This window comes from Macrobrachium nipponense, chromosome 41 (genome assembly GCF_015104395.2).
Source record: "Macrobrachium nipponense isolate FS-2020 chromosome 41, ASM1510439v2, whole genome shotgun sequence".
Taxonomy (NCBI): Eukaryota; Metazoa; Arthropoda; class Malacostraca; order Decapoda; family Palaemonidae; genus Macrobrachium; species Macrobrachium nipponense.
This window is the reverse complement of record NC_061102.1, coordinates 57228278-57255853: the sequence shown is the minus strand read 5'-3', so window position 1 is coordinate 57255853 and position 27576 is coordinate 57228278. Positions and strand designations below refer to the sequence as shown.

Here is a 27576-nt window from a genome sequence, read left to right as displayed (position 1 = left end):
ACTACAAACCACCTGACTGTGAGTCCCTATACTCAGTAAAAAGCAAATAATAAACCTTATCAAAAGTCAGGGATGACGTACGCACTGCCGAGCCGGGGAAACAAGGAAAAAAAAAAAAAAAAGTTTGAGATACTGAATGTCACTTAGCATAGCTGGAGAGAGAGAGAGAGAGCGAGAGAGATAACAGTTCGAAAGTCGGTCGGGCTTTAGCGTGATTCATATCTTCAGGTGGGAGTCTTGGAGGTAGCATGATACAACTTGTTTAATCAGTGGTTGTGATAAAAGGGAGCATCTTTAATGACTCATAGTGTCAGGGGGTGGGGGTGGGGGTTTCCAGAAAGCTCGACTGCGGATTCGGTGGCTCTTTAACTCTTGAATCATTGGATTATTAAGATGCACACTCTCGCCATGGCTTCAAAAGTGGTTAATGAATAGAAAGGAGTTTTGTGATATTGATAATAATTCTACTACTCTTGAGGGTAATAGTAAGTTGGATACAACCGTTAGTGACATGCACATACCGTATGTATTAGATGAATTGTCTTTCACACACGATCGGCAAGCTGGGGAGGGTGTGTCGTATATACTAGCAATGTGTCACGATGATGTATTATTTTCGTAAAACGAACATATATCATGTCCGTGTATTCTTTTGTACACCTTTTTCCAGTGTATTCTTATTTGACTTTGTATAGAATATTAATTCATGTATACCATCTCCCCACCTACCTCATGTATTTTATTTGTTTTATATGTAAATGACATGATACAAATGATAAAACGTAATTGCCCTTTGGATGGTTTTCTTGCTTGGTTGCATATTATGGTCATGATGGATGACACTGTCCTCCTATCCACTACAAAGGATGGCATGGAACATAAAATAAGGATTTTGTATGAATTTTGTCATTCCTATGGGATGATTATGAATGACAGTAAAACTAAATTTATGGTGATTAATGGTACTAGGGAAGACAAGGAACCCATAATATGTAATTCTGATGTGATTAGTTACTGTAATCAGTACATTTATCTAGGCAGTCCTTTTACGGATGATGGTTCTTTCTCCCACAACAGCTATCAAGCAAGCAGCATGCAATCAGTAAAATGTGTCATACTTTGAAATTGATTTCATTTATAAGTAGAAACAATGATGTGCCATTTTGTCAAGAAGAAAATTTTTGATGCTGCTATTATGTCAACTATATTATATTCATGTGAGTCATGGCTAAATGGTGATATTAAACCCATCGAAAAGCAATATAAATGGTGTATTAAACAACTTTTGGGGGTCAGAAAAACTACTAATAATGACGTCTGTATGGTAGAACTGGGACTTCCGCCGATGAGGGCATTAATCAAATCGAGGCAAAGAAGATTCTTCAAAAAGATGTGGCTTGAAAGGAATAATATGGATGATGACCCTTTAATTCACGCCATGCGAATAGTGATGAACTATAATGACTCTGTTTCGAGGTACATACGAAACCTTATCTCTGATAATACTGATGATATTGAGGAAGGAAAATGTGAACTGCAATTAAAGGTCAGAAACTCCAATTCCAATAGGATTGTGTTCTATAAAACTGTTAACCCAGATTTAGTCGTTCATGACATTTATACAAACCAATTAAGACTTAATGAAATAGAACGTGTATCATGGACAAGAATGCGGTTGAGTGCTCATTCATTGGCAGTTGAGACAGGTCGGTGGAACAGAAGAGGTAGGAGCCGTCTGCCGATGGATAAGAGGTTGTGTTCATGCGGTGAGGTCCAGACAGAGACTCATGTCATTGAAAATTGTCCACTTTCGTTACAGATCAGGCAGACGTATAACGTTACCACAGCTTTAGACTTGCTAGTAACCAGAACCGATTATGATGTAGTATGTAAAATTGTACATAAGCTTCTTTCCTTGTATTGAATGTAACACGTTATTATAATGTGTAAAATGTAATTACAGGAACTTGTTGAAGGCGTATGGTTAAATTGGTTTTGTTTTAGTACAATATATGTGTAATAGAAATTCATTTAGTTTGTATAAGAGATTGTACAAAATCTACTGTACTTAATTTTGTAATTTGGATCAAATACTCTTTTGTAAAATTCATATTATTTTGTATTGTGGTCAATAAAAATATCTATCTATCTATCTATTTCTGTATGACTTTTGTTACAAAAATAATATTTCTATATGTAATCTGATTTACCATTTAACCTCTTTATACATGGAATATTATGCATCTATACACACATCATAAAGGACTTGAGTAATTTCCCGAAAATTCACGAATTGTATGATGAGTCACGTAAGGGGGAACTCAGATTAGTCAAGGTTTTTTACCACTGTAGACTATGAGGAGCTTTGGGGTTAGGGTTGAAATCAGGGTTTTTTTTACTTCCTGTAGAGTATGGGGTTAGGGTTGAAATCAATGTTTATACCTCCCATAAAGTATGAGGAGTTTTGGGGATAGGGTTAGGTTAGGTTTGGCTACCTGGGGATCTGATTTTCCATTTAACCTCCCATAGAGTATGAGGTACTTTGGGGTAAGGGTTGAAATCAGGAGTTTTGGGGTTAGGGTTGAGGGACAATGGGGTTAGGTTAGGTTACCTGGGGATTAGCACCGTGGGGTTGAGGGACAATGGGGTTTTTTCCCCTACTCTGATTAATATACAAAAAGTTGTTGTATAGTAACATGGTTACAATAAAATATACAAATATACAAGACATAAAAAATTTTTATTTTCCCCTAGGGCATTGTACAAAACTCCCTACTACATTATTTAATGAATTTGTAAACAACCTGTAGTCAATTTAGTTCTTTGAATACTGGAGCCTGTCAATTAAATTCTTTGAATACTGGATCCCTTTCAGTTAATTTCTGAAGAGAAATTACAGGCTAATCAGCATCACATCACTTAGCAAAAAACAATAACTTCTAAAACATTACAATGTTTTGTCTGAGAAGGGTACTACGTATATATTTCATACATTAATTTACCTGCATACTAATTTTAATTTGCACTCAGAGAAAATTGTTTTACAAGGATGGAAATGGGTACAATATATCAAGACATATGTTAATTTACACCCATTTAAGAACATTAGGAAATTAAATGGGTAAAGCTTTGGTGTAACTGTCAACACATTGCCATCATCCCCTCCATAGGATTCATTTCTTGTGTAGGCTGTAAGGAAAGAAATAATGAGAGTAAGTGTATATAATTATTATAAAAAACTAAACCTTTGGCTACCACGCTGGACTTTGCAGAGAAGATTGCAATGCGCAGTTCTTACGACCGTTTATCTGAAAAATAAAACATGTTACCAATAATACTTAATGTATCAGAATATAAATGTTACGTTAAGTCTATGAAAATTTTGTGGGAAAATGCCTTAATCCCCTTGTAATGTTTGGAGAATTTCCGGTGTATCACTGTACTAAGATGTCAACCCAATCAATTGGCGGTTCTTGCCTTAGTTTAAGGCAACTTCTGCTCAATTGAATCTCATTCTGCACAATTGAATCTCAGTGTTGTTTTAACAGCATACGTGTAGACTTGGTTCTAACAGTCATCTTAGAATTAGTTCTTGTATCAAAAGTCTAAGAAAACACCTGCAGGTTTAGTTCTTGTATCAGAAGACTAATGAAAAACCTGCAGACGTTGTTCTTTACCAGTAGTCTAGGAAAAACGCCTGCATACTTAGTTCCTTTAGTAGTAGTCTAAGAAAATATCTTGTACCAGTAGTCTAAAAAAAATGACTGCAGTTTTGGTTCTTGATTAAGAAATCTGAGAAAACACCTGCAGACTTAGTTCTTGAATCATAAGTCTAAGAAAACACCTGAAGGCCTGGTTCTTGTATCAGAAGTCTAAGGAAACACCTGCAGACTTGGTTCTCGATTCAGAAATCTAAGAAAACACTTGCAGACTCGGTCCTTATATCAGAAGTCTAAGAAAATGCCTGTGGAATTTATTCTGTATGAGAAATCTAAGAAAAACACCTGCATATTTGCAGAATTCAAATGGCACATGTTTACTATGTTTATGAATTACAATAAGATTACATGACAATATCCATGGAAAATAATTGCATACAGTATGTAGAACAAGTTTTACTAAAATTATAATTATTCTTAATACAAATGTATTACAAGACTTTTGCAAATGGATATCTGTCGGTGTAACAACCTAACCAGGCAAATTGTTTCTCTATCTCTTTCACACAAATAAACATGTGCAAGTTTAAAGACACAAAAGTAGCAGGTTTTTAGGTTTTTGCTGAAAACCAAAGCCAGAAAAGTGAATGGTGCCAGCATTTCCAGAGATGCTTAATGAGTAGCCAGAAATTCACTAAGGAACTAAACCTATCGAATGACACTGATTATTAATGAAATTTGTTCTACTTTTGATAACACAGCATTACTTATGTAGAATGAGCTGACCAGGTTGTTTACATAGGGTTTTTTAGCAGTGATTATCATCCGGGATTTTCTGTGGTTCGGCTATGGCCTGAACCGAAGGTTGCCGGTTTTAAGAGGTCGGACTGTAGAGAAACAGAGTTGTGGTATTTTACTTTCGGCTGGTTGCTACACCTCTTATGTCTCTACAATATCAGACAAGAGTCAAGCTCAAAAGGGTCTTCTTCTCCCACTGTTGTGCACATGCCCATTCACCTGCCCATGGGTTTGCTAAATAGTAGGTAGAGAAAATGGCAATCTCGTTAATCCGTTCATGTATGTCAGTAATTATATGACGTGGCATTTGGTTATGCTGAAGACCTAAATGGATTGCAGGAGAAAAAGTGGTCTTCCATGGCCACTGCAGCAATCAGGGGGTCTACCCTTTGAAAAACTAAAAACATTATCAAAAAATACTTCAATTACCATTCAGCTTTTTTAGCTACTATACTAACTTAAAATTATTGGTGAACTTCAAGGTGCAAGTTGACCAGGGGGCTCACCAAGATCCAGGCCACACATAACAGTTTCTTGGGTACCTCATTGTGCTCCTGTTCCTCTTTACCTCTGATGTTGACTGAACTGGAAGAGACAGATTGACCCCTCTAGGCATTTGGCTATGTTGACGACCTAAATGGATAGCAGGAGAGTGGTCTCATGCAGCCACTACAGCAGCCAGACGACCGCCCTTAAAGAGAAGGCTTCAATTAGCATTCAACTTTATTAGCTATTATGTCGACTGAAGTGGAGGAGAGAGAGGGGCCCCTCTAATTAGATGACAAGGTATTCGGTTACGCTGATGCCCTACAAGTACAGCTGAGGAAAATAAAAGTGGTTTCCCACGGCCACCGCAGAAGCTAGGGGGTCCTCCTTTTAAAAACCTAAAAACATTGTTAAAAAAGGCTATTATACTATTAACTTGAAATTACTCATTGGTGAAGCCCAAGGTGCACCCCAGGGGTGAGTTGACCATGCAGCCCACCAAGATCCAGCCATGCCTAGCAGTCTCTTAGGAACCTCACTGTGGTGATGATCAGACTGCATGTCAAGCATCACATAACTCATCATGGCATCAAAGCCACAAATGCCCATCTTGGGATGATCAACACAGCCCCATCACCAATACCCAGTAAGCTCAGAAACCTTTTTGCAGCTGGTCAAGTCCCATGATCTCTGGAATAATTCTGAAGACACCATATAATCCTGTATCACAGTATCATGAGGGCTCTACTTTTCTACCTTCGTTGTTTCTGCATCAAGTAGGCTGTGTTTCGCTTCTAGGCCACACACAGATCAATCACAGCAGTTCACCCTCCCCTCTACATACTCAGGTCAGGCTTAATAAACTGATGACCTGTTCAGATGTCAGTCCACACCCTTTTGCAGGATCATATTGCATCACCCAAATAACAAGGGCCTTTCACCCTCTCACTGCAGCAACTGCAGGTCAGGGACACTAATTGTTTATTTAGGATCTTGCCCATTGCTCTGCTGACTCCGCATGATACGGTCTGTGCTCTGAGTTGGAGGAGATCGAGAGGGAGGCATCCAGGGACTTTAGCTGTAGCCACAAGGAATTGGTATACTTCTTGGTCATTGATGAAGGCTTGGGCCCCCCCTGACCATGCAAACTCTGGTGTCTTGACACTCCGATGCTAACCTTATCCTTAACACCCAAATGGATTGAGCATCAACAACCTTGACTTGGCATCTAAGAGCTAAGCTCCTCGCTTCTTTGCCCAAGAGATCGTGGGCAATGACCACGTTAATGGCCAGATCTTCACTATTAGAGAATGAATGCATGTCTCATTTCTCCCAAGGTTACCTTTGTCCACCATACTGGGGACAGCAAGGCCCCCATCCTTGGTGGTGAGTCTCAAGAGACAGGTGGGGATAGAGTGCAGCAAGTGCACCCACTCCCTAGCTGTTCTTGCAGCCTTCTTGTCGATGGCAACAAGAAAGTTACGGGAGCTAGGCCCCTTATCATATTTAAATAACCTGGGAATTAAATGGGAATTACATAAATGTACTTTCTGCATGCCTATCCTAGGTAGAAAATCACAGACACACTGTATCTCTGCATGCGCCATACAGCCAGGGTTTCGGATGCCAAAAGGCCCGACTTGTTGCCCTAGATATTTCATGAATTGCCTGGCCCTGTCAATGGGATAGGCTCATCTACATGGATACCTTATTCTTGTAGGTAAACCTGTTTTCCTGCACAGCCTCCACTCGCATACCACCCTGTCTCTCACCTCGTCTCTCTAGGATGATGACACACATTTACTTACTGGATCTGCTTCCTATGCTGATAAAGCCCCGGTAGCAGTGGAGGTCCTCTGGTGGTGGGATGCTACCTCGAGTACCCGGCCCTACCAGGGATCATGATGTTGCCAGTAGAAAGGAAGTAGATAGCTGTGCCAATGTAACTTACAAATGGCTGCAATGGAGAGTTGGCACTCTAGACATTCATCCCCTTTAGTAGTTGGGATAGTGTTCAATCCACACTTTATGATCTTGACTGATAGTATGTCTAAATTACTGGTTTTCATTCTGAGATGCTGACATACCTTCATCGTGTTCCTAAGGATCCTTCTATAGTTTCCAGTGATCGCCCATATGGAAGGCGGGACAGCGTCTTGGCTTTAATGCAATTATCATCATAATTAGCCTTCTTGAATTCATGGAAATATTCTAACGTACTGTACCCTAATCCATTTAACTGAATTCCACCTGTCACGTCATAATATGGATGGCCCCGACAGACCCAGTTTATCATTACCTTTGGCTCCCACCACCAACAAAATGGATCCAAGATCTTCCATCATTCCATGTAGGTAACATCCAGGCATTGTATTTCACAGTAGCTTGCTTTGAGTTCTCTCACTGGAAAGTCACTACAACTGTACTGGTAAAAAAAACTATGAAGAATGGGGAAAAAGTTGCTTAGTCTTGATAAGTACAACTGTGGGCGCCAAGCTCCAGTTGCTTATGAAACTAGAAAAAAAACCTGAAGTAAAATCCTGATGAATATCGACCTGCTCCATTGCATTCTTCTCTAATTAACCTCCTACAGGATAACTAGAAACTTCTATTGGAGAAGATACAAAGGAAAGGCTATATGAGATGACAGAAGTGGAGGCCAAACCTGAAAGGAACCATTACTTGCCTTCAGTACCTACAGCTCTTAAGGTTTTACTCCCAAGTCTCTCTACACATACCAAAAGGAACGCAACTGGCCTCCTACTGGAACTTATGGACTGAACAGATCCCAAAAAGGCATAATAGACCTGTGAGAAAGAGATAGACTTTAAAAGGAGGTCCTAAAGGAAGGGAAGAGATGAAGAGACTGGTTTAACAATTGATTGAGTCAATGTAACATCAGAATTAGTACAACTCACTTGAGATGCATTATTATTAATTACACTGTCTATACATATATAATTAGTCATACTGGGGCTAACAACTTCATTACTAGACACTGAAGATGGTAGTCAAATACTGTGTGAAGATTTACATTTAACCAAAAAGTGGACACAGCGCCTCAGTGGCGTGGTTGGTATGGTGTTGGCGTCCCACCTCGGTGGTCGCGGGTTCGATTCTCGGCTATCCCATTGAGGAGTGACAGATGTGAATTTCTGGTGATAGAAGTTCACTCTTGATGCGGTTCGGAAGTCACGTAAAGCCGTTGGTCCCGTTGCTGAATAACCACGGTTCCAGAAAGGGCACAGAACAACACAACCCTGATAACCGACATGGTACTCTAGCAGTGCAATCTTCAAATTGTCGCAAGGTAGTCCTAGGCTCAGGCTACAGACTTGTAAAGGTACAAACACCTTGCCTCTTACAGGAGTACGTACACAAAAATAACTGCATTATGTGGAGGCTTGGAATAGTTCGCTATCATAAAGTCAGACAACCTTTTATTGACTAAAATAAGGTTTACACCCTGTTCTAACTTAACAAGAAGCTTTTCCTGAATCACAAGGGAAGCAGAAAGCAGAGCTAAAGAGAACTCTCAGTACTAGCTAAAGCAATCAGTGTAAAAGAAAAAGCCATACGCTGAATAAGGATAACTACAGAGGAAGAACCTGGAGAAGGGGGAGAAACAATGTGGTTTATGACCTAACATAACTATTTACTTTTGCAATCTATCAGCTTCCCTTCTCTTCCTATATCTATATATTCTCAAAATCTCACTCCATACACTTGCATCTGGCGCAAAACATTGTGTATCTAACTCAATATTCACCATTTTGCTAACATAGGAATCATTCCTACAGAACCAGACGTTCTCAGCCTTGATTCCAGCAGAAAGCATCCAAAGAAAAATAAATGCACAGTACCGTGAAAGAAGCAAAGAGCCAATACCATGCAATACCAATGAACACCTATACTCTGTTTTTTTCCATCTGTCCATCCGCCTGTGGTGGTCGCGCATGGTAACCCTGTGTCCCGGGCATTAAATAGTTACGCTTTATGTAAGTTTTAGGTAAATAAAAGCATATCTTGGTGTACCCTACATTTGCAACTGAAAAGTGTTTTGATAATTTACTGTATGCAAATATGATATTGTTAAACTACAATAAAGTTTTGTACATACTTACCTGGCAGATATATACGATTAATGGCCCACCCAGCCTCCCCTCAGGAGACAGGTGGAAGAGAAAAATCTGACAAGCTTACGGGAGTGGTTCGTACATCCGCCACCCAGCGGTGGGTAAGGTAGACCACCTGACCTACCTGTCGCGTGTGCCGCGAGATTTGAAATTCTGTCGGGAACGTCGGAGACTATAGCTAAGTATATATCTGCCAGGTAAGTATGTACAAAACTTTATTGTAGTTTAACAATATCATTTTTGTACATGAACTTCCCTGACAGATATATACTTAGCTGATTGGCACCCTTGGTGGAGGGTAAGAGACAGCTCAATAATACAGGTAAGACGGGAAACAACTAATGTTGTAGGATATAAAAACCTTGGTTCTCACCTTTTCAGGATGAAGACTTCATAGATACTATCTCTGAGTCTGCATTGCCTGGAGAGCTACAGCTAGGACGTGACCTGATGCTGAAAGACTCTCGGATCTACCACTGGGATATGTGATCCCCTATTGTGGTAGAATCCAAGTCGGATGCTGTTAGAGGGACCTTGTCCGCTTACCTAACAGATCCTTACCACTACCTCTGCAAGGAGCCAAAACCCACCAGACCACCTAACCAAAATACAAAGGGTTAATATTACGACAAAAAGAGGTGCCTCCTGCAACCTCTTTCAGACAACCAAAAAAAAACAACAATATAAAATATAGGGTAACATATAAAAAATTTACACAGGATAAGTTTCAGCTCCCTGCCCCAGCACCGAATCCGCCGATACGAAAGGACCCAAGGCGAAGCATTTATCATATGTGATTTTTACATCACGTAGGTAGTGGTTTGCGAAAACCGATTGGCATCTCCAAAAAGTCGCCTCCATCAAGTTCCGCACAGACATATTTTTTCTGAATGCAAGCGAAGTTGCGATGGCTCTCACCTCGTGAGCTTTCACTTTCAGTAGTCTAAAATGTTCTTCCTTACAGGCAACATGTGCCTCTGTAATAAGGCTTCTCAGAAAAAAGGAAAGAGCATTCTTCGACATGGGCCGAGTGGGGTCCTTTACGGAGCACCAAAGCACATCTTGATTAGCCTTAAGTTGTTCCTTCCTCTTAAGGAAATTACTTCATATTCTCATAGGCAAAGAGTTCTTTCAGGCTCTTCCCTACTAGAAAAAGATAAACTACGAACTTCAAAGCTCCTGGGCCAAGGGCGTGATGGGTTTTTTCATTCTTTGCAAGGAAACTTGGAAGAAACGAACACACCATAGAATCTTCCTTAAACCCTACATTGCCCTCAATAGCTTGGAGCTCACTCACTCTCTTAGCTGTAGCTAGGGCCAAAAGGAAGATAGCCTTCTTCGTCAGATCCTTGAAAGAGGCTAAGCCAGGAGGTTCGAATCTAGACGATCCAAGGAATTGTAGAACTACGTCTAGATTCCAGTTCGGTACTACATGAGGACGCTTAATGGTTTCAAATGATCTAATAAGATCATGCAGGTCCTTATCATCGGATATATTTAAGCCTCTATGCCGAAATACCGCCGCCAACATACTGCGGTATCCCTTAATAGTTGACACAACCAGATGACATTCTTCCTTGAGGAAAATAAGGAAATCCGCAATTTGGGTCACAGAGGTACTGGAAGAGGAAATGTTCTTCCTCTTGCACCAACGTCTGAAGACATCCCACTTTGACTGGTATACACGCAAGGTGGAAGGTCTCCGCTCTTGCGATTGCTTTAGCAGCTGTTGCTGAAAAGCCTTTCGCTCTGACCAAATTTGGACAGTCTGAAAACAGTCAGACTGAGAGCGAGGAGATTTTTTGTGGTACCTGTCGAAGTGGGGTTGTCTGAGTAGATCGCTCCTTAGCGGGAGCGATCTTGGAAGGTCCACCAACCATTCCAGTACCTCTGTGAACCATTCTTGGGCCGGCCAAAAGGGAGCGATTAAGGTCATTCTCGTTGAATCGGACTCTACGAACTTCTTGATGGTTAGCCCCAGGATCTTGAAGGGGGGAAACGCGTAGACGTCGAGTCTGTTCCAGTCTAGAATAAGAGCATCTATTGCTACTGCCTCTGGATCCGATATCGGAGAGCAGTAAGGATCCAGCCTCTTGTTCTTTGACGTGGCAAAGAGGTCTATGTGTGGCCTGCCCCATAACTTCCACAGGCTCTGGCATACATCCAGATGAAGGGTCCACTCTGTGGGAAGGACCTGATCTTTCCTGCTGAGGAGATCTGCTCTTACATTCCTTTCTCCCTGCACGAACCTGGTGAGAAGCTTGATTCCTCTTCTTCTGCCCACAGAAGAAGGTCTCTTGCTGTCTCGTACAGGGAGAAGGAATGCGTCCCCCCCTGTTTCCTGATATATGCCAGAGCTGTAGTGTTGTCCGCGTTGACCTGCACTACCGATCTTCTGACTTTGGGCTCGAAAGCCTTCAGAGCCAACCACACAGCCATCAACTCCTTTCTGTTGATATGCCAGGCTACCTGGCGTCCCCCACCCAGGTACCTGACACTTCGCTGGTTCCCAGAGTTGCACCCCACCCCATGTCCGACGCGTCGGAGAACAACACCAGGTTGGGGGTCTGTGATTGAAGAGACAGTCCCTTCGCAAAGAGGTTGGGATCTGTCCACCATAAGAGATGTTTCTTGATGTCCTGGGATAACGACAGGGAGAACGTCAAAATCCTGAGAACGACGACTCCAATTCCGATGAAGAAAGAATTGGAGCGGTCTCAGGTGCAACCTTCCTAGGGAAACGAATTGCTCCAGAGAGGAGCGTCCCCAGCAGACTCATCCACTCCTCACTGTGCATACTTCTTTCCCTAAGAAGGTTGTTACTCTCTCGAATCCTCGGGCTATCCTTTCCTGCGAGGGAAAAGCCCGAAAAACTCAGAGAGTTCATCTGTATCCCGAGATACACACACTCTTGCTCGGGAATTAGTGATGACTTCTTGAAATTGACTAGAAGTCCCAAAGCCTTCGTCAATTCTAAAGTTACTTGTAAGTCCTTCAAACAACGATCTTCTGAATTGGCCCTTATTAGCCAATCGTCGAGGTACATGGATATCCTCACCCCTTTCAAATGAAGCCATTGAGCCACATTCCTCAAAATCCCCCCGTGAACACTTGAGGGCCGTCGAGAGGCCGAAAACACAGAGCCCTGAACTGATTTTTCCCCCCATCATGAATCTGAGAAACTTCCTCGAGGAAGGATGGATCGGTACGTGGAAGTAAGCATCCTGTAAATCCAAGGAAACCATCCAGTCCCCTAGGACGAAGTGCTGCCAGCACTGATGAAGGCGTTTCCATCGTGAACTTCTTCTTTTTCTACGAAGAAAGTTCAGGGCGCTTACATCCAACACCGGTCTCCATCCCCCTGAGGACTTCGGAACTAGGAAAAGGCGGTTGTAGAAGCCCGATGAATGATGGTCTGTCACTAGTTCGATAGCCCCCTTCTCCAGCATCTGATCTACTGCTAGATGGAGAGCTTGATTCATGATGGGGTCTCTGTACCTGGCCGTCAGTTCCCTTGGGATGGTCGTCAAGGGAGGTCTTTCGACGAAAGGGATGAGGTAACCTCTCCTCAAAATAGAAAGGGTCCAAGGATCCGCCCCTTTTTGGGCCCAGACTTCTGCAAACTCTAAGAGTCTGGCGCCCACCGTTGTTTGAAGGACTTGCAAGTTATTTGGGGGCTTTAACAGACTTGGCGAAAGTCTTACCCCTTCTTGAAGGTCTACGACCTCTAAACGTAGAGGTTCTTGATGAAGATGCCCCTCGAAAGGGTTCTCGAACACTTGCCTTTTCCTTCTTAGCCTTGGTAGGGAAGGAAGGGCGAGGTTTTCTTGCCGACTGTGCCAAAAGGTCCTGGGTGGCTTTGGCGAAAGTGACCTCGAAATGTCCTGCACTCGATGTTTCGGGAACAACTGAGTAGACAGAGGAGCAAACAGCAAAGAAGACCTCTGAGCATGGGAGACCGCCACTTTGTTAAGAAGGAACAATAAACCGACCTCTTCTTCACGATCCCGGCCCCATAAAGGGAGGCGATTTCACTCGCTCCGTCTCTTACCGACTTGTCCATACAAGACAAGACACACATAAGATCTTCTGGCGAAATTGACTCTGGCACTTCAATTTTCTTGGCTAGGACTCCCAACGACCAATCAAGGAAGTTAAATACTTCTAGCACTCTAAACATACCTTTGAGCAAATGATCCAATTCATTCATTGCCCAAGTCGTCTTAGCAGAGTTAAGGGCAGAACTCCTTGTCGAATCTACCAGCGCCGAAAAATCCGAATCAGCCGAAGACGGTAGACCCAATCCTAAGGGCTCTCCTGTTTCGTACCAGAAAACCAGCGCGTCTGATAACTTCGAAGGAGGAAAAGCGAACATCGTTTTCCCCGCTTCTTCTTTGGAAGCCATCCAGGAACCAAAACTCCTCAGTGCCTTCTTCATAGAAAGAGTTGGCTTCATCCTCACACAAGAAGAACTCTTCGCTGTCTTCGCCGTTGAAAAAAGTGAGTGAGGAGGAGGAGCCGTAGGAGTAAGGGAATCCCCAAAAACTTGTAAAAGTAGCTCTGTAAGCTTCTTGTAAGAAGAGACAGCAGCAGAAGTGTTCGGTTCCTCATCCGAACCTTCTAGGACGTCTTGTCGAGGCGAGCGCGGAAGATCCTTAGGTGACGAAGGGATCCTAGCAGGAGTTGAGCGAGAGGTTGGAGAACGCCCTCTCTTAGAAGAGTTCACATCCACTGGAGAACAATGAGAAGATCTGGGATGTCTACGATGAGACTCCCTCTTCGAGGTATACGGAATCTCAGCCGAAGGAGAGGTAGGGCTCCTACTCCGAGAATCCTCGGAAATATCCACAGGGCGCTTACGAGGAGGCGAGCGCCTACTATACTCTATGCGCCTATCCTGAGGCGAGCGGCTGCCAGGAGAAGAGCGCCTATCGAGAGCAGAGCGCTTGCGCGGCTCTCCATACCTGTCCAGTTGCGTACGATCAACGGAAGTTCGACTGGAAGGCGAAATGCACCTACTAGGAGAAAGGCTGGCTTGCGAGACTCTTGGACGTCTAACAAATAGGGTAACATTCAGGAGAAGGGCGCTTCAAAACTAACGAGCCGCCTACTTGGAGAAGGGCGCTTCCGGGATTCCTGGTGCCTACCAAGAGACAAACAAAACGGTCAGGAGAAGGTGCGCCTAGAAGCGGGAGAGCGCCTACACGGAGAAGGGCGCTTGAAAGACTCTTGTTGTTCTGCCCCTAGGAGAATAATCAGGAGGAGTATGACGCCTTAAAAGAGACGAGCGCCTACTAGGAGATCTATGTGCAGTAGGCTCTTGGCGCCTACCTTGCGGGGAGCGGCTAACAGTAGGCCGTCTATCATGCACACGACTCCTACAGACTCTAGATGCCTGTCAGGAGAGAAGTCACGATCCGACACTCGAGGAGAGTGACATCTGGAAGAAGAACGCCTACTTGTAAAAGGGCGCCTTCTAGAATCTTGAGGCTGCTGAGGAGAAGTCTCACGCGAGGGAGTTGAAGAAATCGCGTGATGAGCAGTGCAGTGCGCTTACCGGAAGCGGGAATCCAATCTGGAGAAAAAACTTCTTTCTCCATAGAGCGTCCTACCGATGTTTGGCGCCTTGAAATCGAAAGAGAGCCAGGCGAGCGAGGGCGCTCACGGTTGCGAGCCCCACCACCTTCATACGAAACCTCCCCATATGAAGGAGAACGATCCTCTGAAGAGCGGCGCCTAGATCTCTTGATCGGAAGAGAAACGTCTTTCTTCCTACGTGATCTAACTGCTAAGGTAGAGAGTCTGCTAGCGCCGTGATCTGAGCTTGAAGTCCCGCGAGTACTCTCGTAGGAGAATCTTCTTGTTCTTCCTCGGAAGCAGGCGCCGAGCGCGGAGCGCGAGAAGAAGAACGATCACAGGATTTCTTGGGTTTCTTCGCCTCCACCGACGATTCTTCCGGGAAAACCTCCGGACTAGAAGCCAAAGGACTGCAGGGAGCCTTCCAAGCCCTCTTCAACGGGCGCGACGCATCCGGGGAGTTCCAACCTCTCTTCGGAGAGGGAGACGACGAAGAGGAGAAGCATTGGCGTAGGAGCTCCTTCTTGTAGCGATCCGAGGCAGCCTGGGAGCGTACTTCAGGATCTGCCGAGGGGACGCCTGACCGGTGGGGGCTCTCCCTAGCCCTCCTGCGGCTTTCGACTTTCCTACTCCACTGGAACTGGGAGTCTGGAAGAGGTCTAGGCCTAGAGGCACTAAGGAGCCGGTCAGACGCACCCTCCACAACACTGGGGACACTGCACTTATCACTAACACTCTCCTTACCTTCCAACTGACGAATCTTCTGATCCATAGAACGATTCGTGGCTTTCAGAGCTGCCGCCTCCGAAGGCGAATCTTCGGCTTCGGTGCGGGGAGCCGGGGCTGCAACTTGGAAAGAAGGTTCTAATTCTACGTTAGTACTATTAGGATCCACATCCAACTCACTCATTCTAGATCTGCTAGAACTTCTAGAGGAAGCCTTACGCACTCTATCACGTTCCAACTTCCTAACATAAGAAGAGAGAGCCTTATATTCTTCTTCATTCAATCCCTTACATTCACTACAAGGGTTAGCAAAAGAACATTCATTCCCCCTGCATTTCATGCAAACCGTGTGGGGGTCTACCGAAGCTTTCGGCAACCTCACCTTACATCCTTCATTCACGCAAACCCTAAACAAAACCGAAGTTTTAACTACCGAATCTAGATCAGACATCGTTAAGGAAAATCAAACTCAAAATCAAACCGGTCCACAATCAGCGTATGCCAAGCCAAACAAAGCGAATACGTCACCAAAAGAAGTCCAAATTAACTCCAGGCAAGCGAGAATCGAAAAACTATCGAGAGGAACCGACAACAGTTGTTATCGTTCCCGCGACAGAGAAAAATCTGACAAGCTTACGGGAGTGGTTCGTACATCCGCCACCCAGCGGCGGGTAAGGTAGACCACCTGACCTACCTGTCGCGTGTGCCGCGAGATTTGAAATTCTGTCGGGAACGTCGGAGACTATAGCTAAGTATATATCTGTCAGGGAAGTTCATGTACAAAATATACCGTTAATATTCGAAATAGGATGTGATTTAAAGCCCGGGACGCAGTGTTACCATGCACAAACACCACAGGCGGATGGACAGATGGAAAAAAAACAGAGTATAGTATACACAATGGAATCAAGGAGAAATCTTACAAGAGCTAAAACATACGACACACCTGGTGAACAGGTGATTTCTTTTTTATTTGAATAAAGACTCGCATATTGGTGCAGATATAAGCTATCTTTAACTGTAAGAAAGATTCATCTAAAATAAAGGATGGTGTCTAAACAACCTATACCAGGGGTGTCAAACTCAATCCTTTCGAGGGCCAATTATGCACTAGGTTATGGTCTCGAGGGCCATCAAAGATTTGGTAATTACTTATTCCTTATGACTCATTTATTAAGATTTGCAATAAAAGAGCCTTATTGCCATCAATTATAATATGAAATAAATTAATAAATTATTGTCATATGAATTAAAGTTAAAACAGTTCAGTAACTTTAGTTAAATTTTCCTCAGTTCTAACAGTTATAGTAGCTCGAGTTGAAAAATCTCTTGGCACCTCGCAGGCCACTTAAGACCATTCCGCGGGCCATGAGTTTGACACCCCTGGCCTATAAAAATCAGAAAGATAGAAAAAATTAAAGTGAAGAATATAAGAGATCATATAAAGATGTCAGAACACATCATTAACACAACTAAAAATACTAAATATTAAATTACAATTACAGCTAGCAGATATAACCAATACTCTAGCCAAATCAGAAAATAACAAAATCACGAGATATTAAAACACTAAAATATTCTACCTAATGAAAAAGTGATAGTGTTAACACCGTGACAGAATGGCCATTATAAATTCAAAATACTAAGTAGCAATAAGTATCAAAAATACCAAAAATTTACAATAAGTATTATGCAAAGCTATAAGGACAATCATCAATGTACCCTCAATGTACCCATGCTCACTGTACAGAAGCAGGAATTCATCAAGCAAGCGAATACAAATTAACACCCTCAAGGCAATATTTAGTAACAACTCATTATGCATTTAGCAGAAAGAATACCAAAAATCTTGTAAAACATAGGACAAACCTTGAAAAACACTAGGAAAACACAAATAATAGTAATGATTGCATAATGCCAAATTGTCAAGATAAATAAAAAATGTAGTTATTCATTCACTGTCAGGTACTGCTAAGGTGAAGGAATCACACTACCAATTAAAGAACAGGGCATGAACTAACCTGAAAATAGAAGTAAATTGCCTAATGAATCATTAGAAAATGGTTATAAACTGGCTAAAAATGACAATCCTTAGAAGTAAGACGAGGGAATTCTGCACAGATCTGTCACAGTGCTGCAGACTCACAAAGTGAAGTGATTGGTGGATGTGCATCATGAAACTGCCCTTGCACATCTGCCTGTTAAGGCATAAGCCCTGAATCTGGGAATATTTGAAACAACAAGGGCAGGCACAGTTATAAGTAAAGTATACTTATCTTAGTTTTACCAGACCACTGAGCTGATTAACGGCTCTCCTAGGGCTGGCCCGAAGGATTAGATATTTTTACGTGGCTAGGAACCAATTGGTCATCTAGCAACGGGACCTACAGTTTATTGTGGGATGCGAACCACATTATATCGAGAACTTAATTTCTATCACCAGAAATAAATTCCTCTGATTTCGCGTTGGTCAAGCCGAGAATCGAACTTCGGACACCTGATTGGTAGCCGAGTGCGAAAACCACTCGTCCGACGAGGAACTTAGGCACAATTATGACTGGTGGGGTTGTGATGAGATGAAAAATATGGCCAAATCACATTCAGTTATATGAAATACTTTTAAACTTGATACTGATTTGAAATATGGGAGAATAAAGGGACATACAAGCTCTTAGTTTCACTGGTGTCTAAACAGTTGGTTAACATCTTATAAACCGTATTGCTTATGAAACCACCAAGAGTGGTGAAAAATATTACAAAGAACCTACTATACAATTTAAATAAAAATGTACAAAATCAAACACATGTTACAAACTAACACACAACAAATCTCCTTGTTATACGGTAATTAATTTATGAATATGTATAAACATATCAAATTTATAAATATGTATAAACATACCTTGAATGTTACCAACTAATTACTGATTAAAACAACTCTAGTCACAACTGACTGTTAAATTATAACTGCATTCTCACCAACTATATAAATGTTACAGAGTAAATCCACAGTCATCAAAACAACACTTTCAATTATGGGCAATCACTTTCAGAATGCTGAACGCCACTAACATGAACAATTCTTTTATTGTTTCTATGATGTTTTTACGTTGCATGGAACCAGTGGTTATTCAGTGGCTTTACTCAATTCTTTTAGAATTCCATACAGAAATTTTATTGACCAATATTATAATTCAAAACTAGAACATCATGAAGGAACACTGAATCCTACCTTATCAAAAGGGCAATATCACTGATTTTTATACAGTACTGTAACTGAAATCTAATGTCATAAATGAAGAACAACTTCATCATAGTCTGTCATTAGCAATTCCAAAAACCAAACTATCATAGCAATTGCAAAAGTCTACCATAGTCAACTAACACTTCAATTTCCAAAGCATCATGATCAAAGACTTGATTAAAACCCCATGAAAAATACATTTTTAAATTCTATACTTATGTTCAAAAGCTTTCTGTAGGCAATTACCATAATAGTATTTAAACTTAAAACTCCCTAAAGCTAAGTAAGATCAAAACTTAGAAAACCTTTATACAAAGCCATTGACATTAGCCAAGTTCTCTGAATGTTAAGGAATTAGCAAAATTAAGATTGTGTCTCTTCAATGCATTTCTGTTACCTCAGGGATGTGTCGGTTGGGCGCAGATCTCGGAGAACTCTGTCCTTGTTGAAGGACTGGACTCTTCCTCCTCAAGCAGAGTAACCTGGAATGCAAAGAGCATACTTGACTCAAAATGTGGAGATCTGTTTAAAACTTACCTTCAATCTGTTTAAAACTTACCTTCAAAGTCATGTATGTAAATTGTCAACATTAGCTATTCTCCACAGGCATTAAAAAAAATTCACAGCTTCTCCTTCATCACAAGTCTACAAATCCACGTGCCTCCAGGCCTCCCGTTAGAAGTGTGAAAATGATTAAGCTTTGATATTGTGAGAGGCTTAAGAACAAGATAACATCAATAGACAGGAAGTCTTCACTCAGTTTACAAGACAATTAAGTCCGCAACAGAAGAATGCCCAAGTGTGCCATCGCACGCACACACATCAGCTACCTTAAGACAAACCAGGAGCATCCTCAAGTGTCTTCAAAATATCACACATACAGTTTGCCACAGTACTTAGCAGTATGATCCATGTGTGAAACCCACTGTTGCACATGCACGACCTCAGAATTGTATATGCATTTATCAGTTCTGGACAAACCAGGCACAACTTGAGGGTTCACACAGTCATGCGCATACAGTATCACAGTACCAAGGGGTATTACTGTGACCTGTTTTTCACTGCTGTGTTTCTTTAAGGACCTGAACGTTGCCAGATCTGTTGTAGCATTCACCTTGACTGTGGAGATACTCCCACATTATCAAGTAGAGGCTGTACTCCTCCTACACTTCTTCCTGCCTCAACAATCTATTGATCATACACACACTGAGTGAAAAAAGGTAGCGTCAACTCTGTGTATTACAGCAAAAGTACAAACAGGGAAGAGTCCAGGACAGTCTTTATCTTTCGGAAGGAAACAGAGCTGCTGGTTCTAAGCTTGCTCAGAGAACTCAACTTAGTGTCACCCCTATAGACACTGCATCTGCAGGTGAGCAAATGCCACTGCAAAACCTCAAAGATGCTCACTTAAAAGTCCATCTGAGATTCCTGTGCCAAAACTTCTAAGATTTCTTCTATCCATGGAATGAGAAAAAAGATTATGATGAGGAGGAAGAGCTCAACAGCAACAAGGAGGAGGAAGATAAATGCTTGTATTTCTTGACCGTATTCCATCCATGAGCCATACTTTCCTCAGCTACACCAGATAACATGTCACGGCAGGAGAAAATGTTGGAGAAGTTATTGCACTTGGCAAGGCAATTGCAACAAATCCATACCACCAATGTGTTTCTTAACAGAAACACAACAGAACAGCAGTGGAAAGTTACCAATGAAGCATGTGTAAGACATGACAAACCAAGAACATGTGACACTGTCTCAAAGAAATCAGTTAACAACTAATGGCCTTCCTCTACTACAAAGGAGACCTGCGTATGCACTCCTCCCACGAATACAGAACGGCAAACTGGTTCACAATACTAGTTACACAATCAATATAGACAACGTGACCAAAACATGCCTAAATACTTCACACCTGTTATTATTAACTTTTGTTTTTCAAATACACGTTGAACAAGAAAGGAAAAATAACACCAAAACCACAAAATATGGAATAAATTTAAGCTTGGTCAATCTACGTGCAGTAAGATGTCGTAATTCAATCCCAGCTGAAGGGAAGGCACTTTATGTTGGCAGGCGAGTCAGGGGTTTCCCAACTCAATCCACCTACCAACTGGTTACTGTAAAAACAACAGACAAGACAGGGTCTCGTTGATCTCTGCCAATTTAGCCAGAATGCTGTACTGCATAGGTTCAGTTGCAATTCATGACACAATTTCTGCACAAGATTTTATCAATGAAGACAGCTGTTCCAACAAGAGATGGTGATGTACCGTACAAACAAGGTAAACTCCACCATCCCCTGTCATTGAAGATTATCTGAACATCATCAGTAGATAGTTCAAACTACACTATGTAATCTCAATGTCACAATATTACCCTTAGTAAATATTTCTTATATATCAGGTCACAGATCATCAAACTCTTGAATGTCAATATACAACCATTGATGATGCAGCCAATTCACAATAACCTATGGAAAAAAGTCACGGCCAGGTTTTGTCTCATTCCTTCTTATGACAAGGCAGAAACTTGACAATCTTGCCATTTTCTTTTATAAACTACCTTTTACCAGTGTTGAAGTCTTTGATGATGACAATGAAGTATTTCCGAGACATTGTAATTATTTCAGTGACCATAGTCATTCTTTAACCACAATAATGTTGAAACAAATTTTGCAGTGCTCCAAACCTAACCCTGTGATAAATTTTAGGCTATGAAGCTAAGCACTTTGGCTCTTTCTGCCTTTCAATGCTTAAAATAGTGAAACTATGGGATTAGAGTAGCTCTAGATAGCAAGATAAAGACATTCTGAAAATACATGAGATGCGGTGTTAGAATCTAAAGGTGATACTAGGATAACTGCCCTCCCCGCCAACCAAATTACTGACTGATTGAAAAAATTTGTATGAAAAAATTGGTATTAGACAACTACGGTAATTATCCCATCATAGGTTGTCAGTTACCAATTCCACGACATAACTGATTTATATTCTCTTCAAATTCATCAAAAAATTATTTTACTTAAAACCATTACTTGATGTTGGAGTTTCTATACTGTAATTGTAAATCTCCTTAACATACTATGTAAGAAATTCATGCTCAAATATGTTGCAAATTTACTGTGACAGATATTTGCCAATAAATGTTACTTGGATTTTTCCTGGCTTTTTGGTATGTTAGCTTTGGATTGGACTTTGTACATCCAGTGCACTGTGCCTAGGAATAAATTATGTACCTGGAACGTCTCTGTTATTTTTACCGGGAAAGGTGGGTATGTGGAAAAAGCTGAAACCAGATTGGTTCTTTAGCTTCAAGTGTCAATAATTAGGCAGGATTTTTTTTAATTCAGGCTTTGATTTGAAGTAAAAATGGCTCCAGTTCATGTCTTTCTTCATTTCATGTAGGCACAACTTTTGTGCCCTGTCATAATTTTTTACCCTTTTGCTATTCGTTTCCAAGAACAAACGAGTAATTTAAACATATTGGAACATCTTATATTACTACATTAATGGGCGACCACATTGGGAAACCAGGGTTTTATACATGGGTTTAAATACAAAATAGTGAAGTGGGCCTACAAGTAGGTACAGGCGGTCCCCGGGTTACGACGGTTCCGGCTTACGACGTTCCGAGGTTACGACGCTTTTTCTTAAATATTCAATGGAAAAATCCGTACTGGGTTACGACGCTTGTTCCGAGGTTACGACGCTGACGCTTCCGACGCTCTGAGTTAACGACGCTTTTAAAAAACGCATACTATGATAAAAATCCTTTATAGTTTAGCACAGTATATTAAAAAAATAAAAATCAGTTTCTGGTTAAGGATTACAACAAAAAAATTTTGAGGTTTATTGATGATTTTCAACACTTTTTATGTCGTATTTTTCGATGTTTTTTAGTGACGCCTCATATGCGGAACTAGTTCGAGCGAATGCAATACATACTAGCTTGCGGTGCGCAAAGTTTACATATAACAGTCCAAAAGCGCAAATAATGAAAAAATCATTGCTTGTTTCCAGTAATAATAACAAAACGAAGTTTCTGGTTAGATTACAACGCAAATTCCAAGTATCCAAAGAGAGACATTATCCAGTAATTTGATCAGAGAGAGAGAGAGAGAGAGAGAGAGAGAGAGAGAGAGAGAGAGAGAGAGAGAGAGAGAGAGAGGCGTCTTCTGACGCTCCGAGTTAAGGACAGAGAAGTGTTCGTTTCGTTAAACGGATTCATGCCAGTAAATGTTTTGTTGATACAAATAATATAAGCCTATTTACAGATACGTTTACTTTAATTAGTCTATATGATACGTGAATAGTAATCAACTGCCCTTTCTTTGGTAGCCCTCAAAGATTTGGGCTCGAAATCATCCAAAGAGAGACATTTAATCCAGTTAGGTAATTTTGAATGAGAGAGAGGAGAGAGAGGAGAGAGAGAGACGAGAGATGAGAGAGACGCCTTGGCAACAATGGTCCCGGGGATTGACGTAACGTTTATTTTCTGAACAGATAGGACAGAGAAGTGTTCGTTTCATTAAACGGCCTCTGACTCATGGCAGGAAATGTTTTGTGATACTAATATATAAGCCTATTTAAATATATGTTTACTTTAATTAGTCTATATGATACATAAATAGTAATCAGCTGTTCTTGTAGCCCTCAAGATTTGGCAAAATCACTCCAGGTTGTACATAAAACTTCAAGAATGTTGTGTCACCAGAGGATTACAATAGTTTTTACCTTCAAGAACCAGCATTCTTTTATGAAAATAACTCCAGGTTGTACATAAAACTACAGGAAACAACATGTAGTGTAACCAAAGGATTACAAGTAAGGTTTTTATAACTTTTTATTAGTTTAAGACATATTTCCAAGCGTCTTCCGGCTTACGACGATTTTCGGCTTACGACGCGTCTCAAGAACGGAACCCCCGTCGTAACCAGGGGACTGCCTGTACTTTAACATTGCATACAGCTTACTTTTGCCAGTTCTGACTCTGATTGTGGTAAAGTTTACTGAAGGTTTTGTGGTTTGGTACATTTTTTTGTAAATTATAATCGCAATCTGGAGTTGAAAATATGATTTTCCTACGTTTTAGTGTGTATTTTAAACGTTTCTGATATTCATTTTGAATGCAAATAGTAGGTTAGGCTCAGTTTTTGAGAGACTGGTCACCTCCCCCAACACCTTTATACCCACCCCTTTATACAATACAATTTGCTGAGTACAGTGGGAAACTGGGGCTTTTGGGTGGGGCAAAAGGCAAAATGAATACAATACAAGATTGTATTCCAACAAGTTCATGATAATTAGTGAGTCCTGATTGTGAAGATGGTGAAAACCTGGTGGCACCTTATGTTAGTTGTTAAAGGGATTCTGTTGCGGTAATGTTCCCCCTGGCTAGATAAGACCCCAGCAGCCTAGGTTAGATTAGGTATGTTCCAGGCTCATAGGTTAGGTGGGGGTGGGGTGTCAAGGGGGTACAGCCCCTGGGATGACTAAGATCCCAGGCTGGAGATCCCAGGCTGGAGTTAACAAAATGAACCTCATTAATGTTCAAAGCACAAAATAAATAATAGGAAAATCATATTTTTATCTCTGGGCTGTGGTAACAATTTAAAGTGAAAGTTTACCAGTGTATCAAAAAACATAGACCATGGTAAAAAATTAACACACAATAAATTAAAATGGTCCATTGAGAGCACTTAAACTTCCAAAGGTACACAGAGTGGGTTAGAGTGAAACTTTTTATAAGCAGCCTGATATAAGAGTATATGTCTCTATTTTTAAAAGTTTAAACAAAAGGAAATTATCATTTAGGGGAAAATAAACCTCTTTCCATTGCATGACACTTGGAATATGATGTTATACTGTTGCAGCCTTGTAAATTAACTTAGATTGCCTCTACAACTAATCTGTCTGCCGAGAGATTAGTACAATATACAATAACGGTTACAAGTATAGTAGAAAAATGATATTGTTATAATACAATAAAGTTTCATACATACTTACCTGGCAGATATATACATAGCTAAGACTCCGTCGTCCCCGACAGAAATTCAAATTTCGCGGCACACGCTGCAGGTAGGTCAGGTGATCTACCGTCCTGCCCCGGGGGGCCGGATTAGGAACCATTCCCGTTTTCTATTCATATTTTTTCTCTTCCACCTGTCTGGGCCATTAATCGTATATATCTGCCAGGTAAGTATGTATGAAACTTTATTGTATTATAACAATATCATTTTCATACAATCAACTTACCTGTCAGATATATACATAGCTGATTGACACCCTTTGGTGGAGGGTAAGAGACAGCTAACATGGAATAGACAGGTAAACAACATATGTTGTAGGTATAAATAAACCTTGGTTCCTATCTGATAGGTGGTAGACTTCGTGGCTGTTGCCCAGTAGTCTGCATCACCTCAAGACTTTAGCGAGATATGTGATCTATGGCTAAGAGATCTTGTGGGTCTGCCGATGGGATATGAACCGCTTACTCGGCAGAGCCTGAAAGGACTTTGTCAATGGGTACTGGACCACTTCTATGACAATACACCTTATGAAGGAGCGCAACACCGATCCCGATCACCTGATCCTAACACGAGGGTTCGCGCTCAAATTGGAAAGAGTTATCCACACACTCCTTTCAAAAACCCCAATAATTTCACTAAGTTAAAAAACTTTAACTCAAAGTTAAGGATCAGTGTCGGCTCCTTATCCCAGTAACGTATCCGCAGAAACATATAAACCAAAAGAGAAGGATCTCTCGTAGGTTAACTTGACATCCTTTGTGTAATGAGAAGTCAACACAGAGTTGCCTCTACCGTACAACACAGCTAATATGTCTTATATGACATATTGTTATGTAAAGAACAAGAATTTGCAAAAGCGCGCACTTCCTGCGCTTTTAATTCTCAGCTGTTTGAAGGAATCAAGTCACTTATGAAGTGCTTAGGAGATATGATATTGTTATTTTACAATAAAGTTTTGTACATACTTACCAGGCAGACATATACTTAGCTTACGTCTCTGACGTCACGACAGAATTCAAAACTCGCGGCTAACGCGACGGTAGGTCAGGTGATCTACCTTACCCGCCGTGGGAAGCGGGTGTAAGAACTCCAACATACCTTTCTTGCCAGATTTTTTCTCTCTTATACCTGTCTCCTGAGGGGAGGCTGGGCGGGCCATCAATCGTATATGTCTGCCAGGTAAGTATGTACAAAACTTTATTGTAAAATAACAATATCATTTTTGTACATGAACTTTCCTGTCAAACATATACTTAGCTGATTGACACCCTTGGTGGAGGGTACAAGACAGAAAATAACAAAGAAAAGGTAAACAACACCTGTTGTAGGATAAAAATAACCTTGGTTCTTACCTGTTTAGGCTGAAGACTTCATAGATACTGTCTATTAGTCTGCATAGCCATAAGAGCTATAGCGAGGGCATGACCTACAGCTGAAAAGACTCTTTGGGTCTACTAACGGGATTTGATATCCGCTTACTTAGTAGAATCCAAGTCGGATCATGTCAATGGGGGTTCGCCCTCTTCTATGACAGAACCTGTCCACTACCAACGCAGGGAGCTTCAAACCAAATCCGATCACCTAACCAAACTAAAGTTATTAGTATTACGAAACGAAAAAAGATGCCTACCTGCATCATTTTTCATACAACCATAAGAACTCAATTAACAAAAACAAGGGAAAAAACTACTAAGGATATGTTCCAGCTCCCTGCCCCAGCACCGAATCCGCCGATACGTATGGGCCTAATCAGATTCTGAAGAGACATATTCTTCTTAAAGGCCAAGGAAGTGGCAATTGCTCTCACTTCATGAGCCTTGACTTTTAGGAGCTTGAAATGTTCTTCATTACAAGATCTATGTGCTTCTTTCACAAGACTTCTAATGAAGAAAGACAGCGCATTTTTCGACAATGGTCTGCTGGGTCCTTTACAGAGCACCATAGTCTGTCCTCAATGCCCTTAAGGGTTTTCTTCTTCTGAAGGTAGTATTTTAAACTCCTAACAGGGCAAAGAGTTCTTTCAGGTTCTTTCCCTACTAGGGCAGATAAACCACGAACCTCAAAGTTCCTTGGCCAAGGATTTGAGGGGTTCTCATTCTTTGCTAAAAACGAAGGAAGGAAGGAACAAACCACGGAATCTCCTTTGAAACCTCGTAAGATCTTTGAAGGAGGCTAAATGTGGTGGTTCAAACCTAGAGGACCTCAGGAAACGAAGAACCACGTCCAGATTCCAACTTGGAACTTCGTTCGAAGTTTTCTTGGAAGTTTCAAAAGATCTTTTAATAGATCATGAAGATCTTTGTTATTCGAAAGTTCTAAATTCCTATGTCTGAACACAGCAGCCAGCATGCTTCGGTATCCTTTGATAGTAGATACTGCCAACCGCATTTTTCTCTGAGGAAAACTAGGAAATCTGCTATCTGAGTCACAGAGGTACTGGAAGAGGAAAACTTCTGGTTCCTGCACCACCGGCGAAAGACGTCCCACTTCGACTGGTAGACTTTAAGGGTCGAAGGTCTTCTAGCTGAGGCGATAGCCTTAGCAGCTTTTGTCGAAAACCCTTCGCTCTGACAAGACTTTTGACAGTCGAAAGCCAGTCAGATTGAGAGCGGGGAGGTTTCTGTGATACCTGTCGAAGTGGGGTTGTTTGAGCAAATCTTGTCTTTGTGGAAGTGCTCTTGGAAAGTCCACCAACCATTCCAGTACCTCTGTGAACCAATCTTGGGCGGGCCAGAACGGAGCTACTAGCGTCATTCTTGTCATCTCCGAGATAGCAAATTTCTTGAGGGTTTGTCCCAGTACTTTGAAGGGGGGAAAGGCGTAGACGTCTAGACCTGTCCCCAATCTAGGAGAAACGCATCCACTGATACTGCTCCTGGGTCTGAGATCGGGAGCAGTAAAGTTCGATTCTTGCGTTCC

General features: G+C 41.5%; 1 protein-coding gene across 5 annotated transcripts in view; it reads right to left on the bottom strand.

Annotated features, from left to right (window-relative positions):
* Positions 1 to 2723: 2723 nt before the first annotated feature.
* LOC135212917 (kinesin-related protein 10-like) overlaps positions 2724 to 27576 on the bottom strand; it is a 73065-nt gene continuing 48212 nt past the window's right edge. For 2 of the 5 annotated variants that reach the window (XR_010314025.1, XM_064246659.1), the window contains 2 exons: positions 19024 to 19108; positions 2724 to 3189 (listed from right to left, as the gene is read on the bottom strand). Coding sequence is in view for 2 of the 5 variants with exons in the window: in XM_064246659.1 (XP_064102729.1) it covers positions 19095 to 19108 (14 nt within the window). In the remaining 3 variants the exon portion in view is untranslated. Of the gene's footprint in view, positions 3309 to 17551; positions 17581 to 19023; positions 19109 to 27576 lie in introns of those variants that run through there. The other 3 variants (XR_010314024.1, XM_064246660.1, XR_010314026.1) reach the window with 2 other exon arrangements.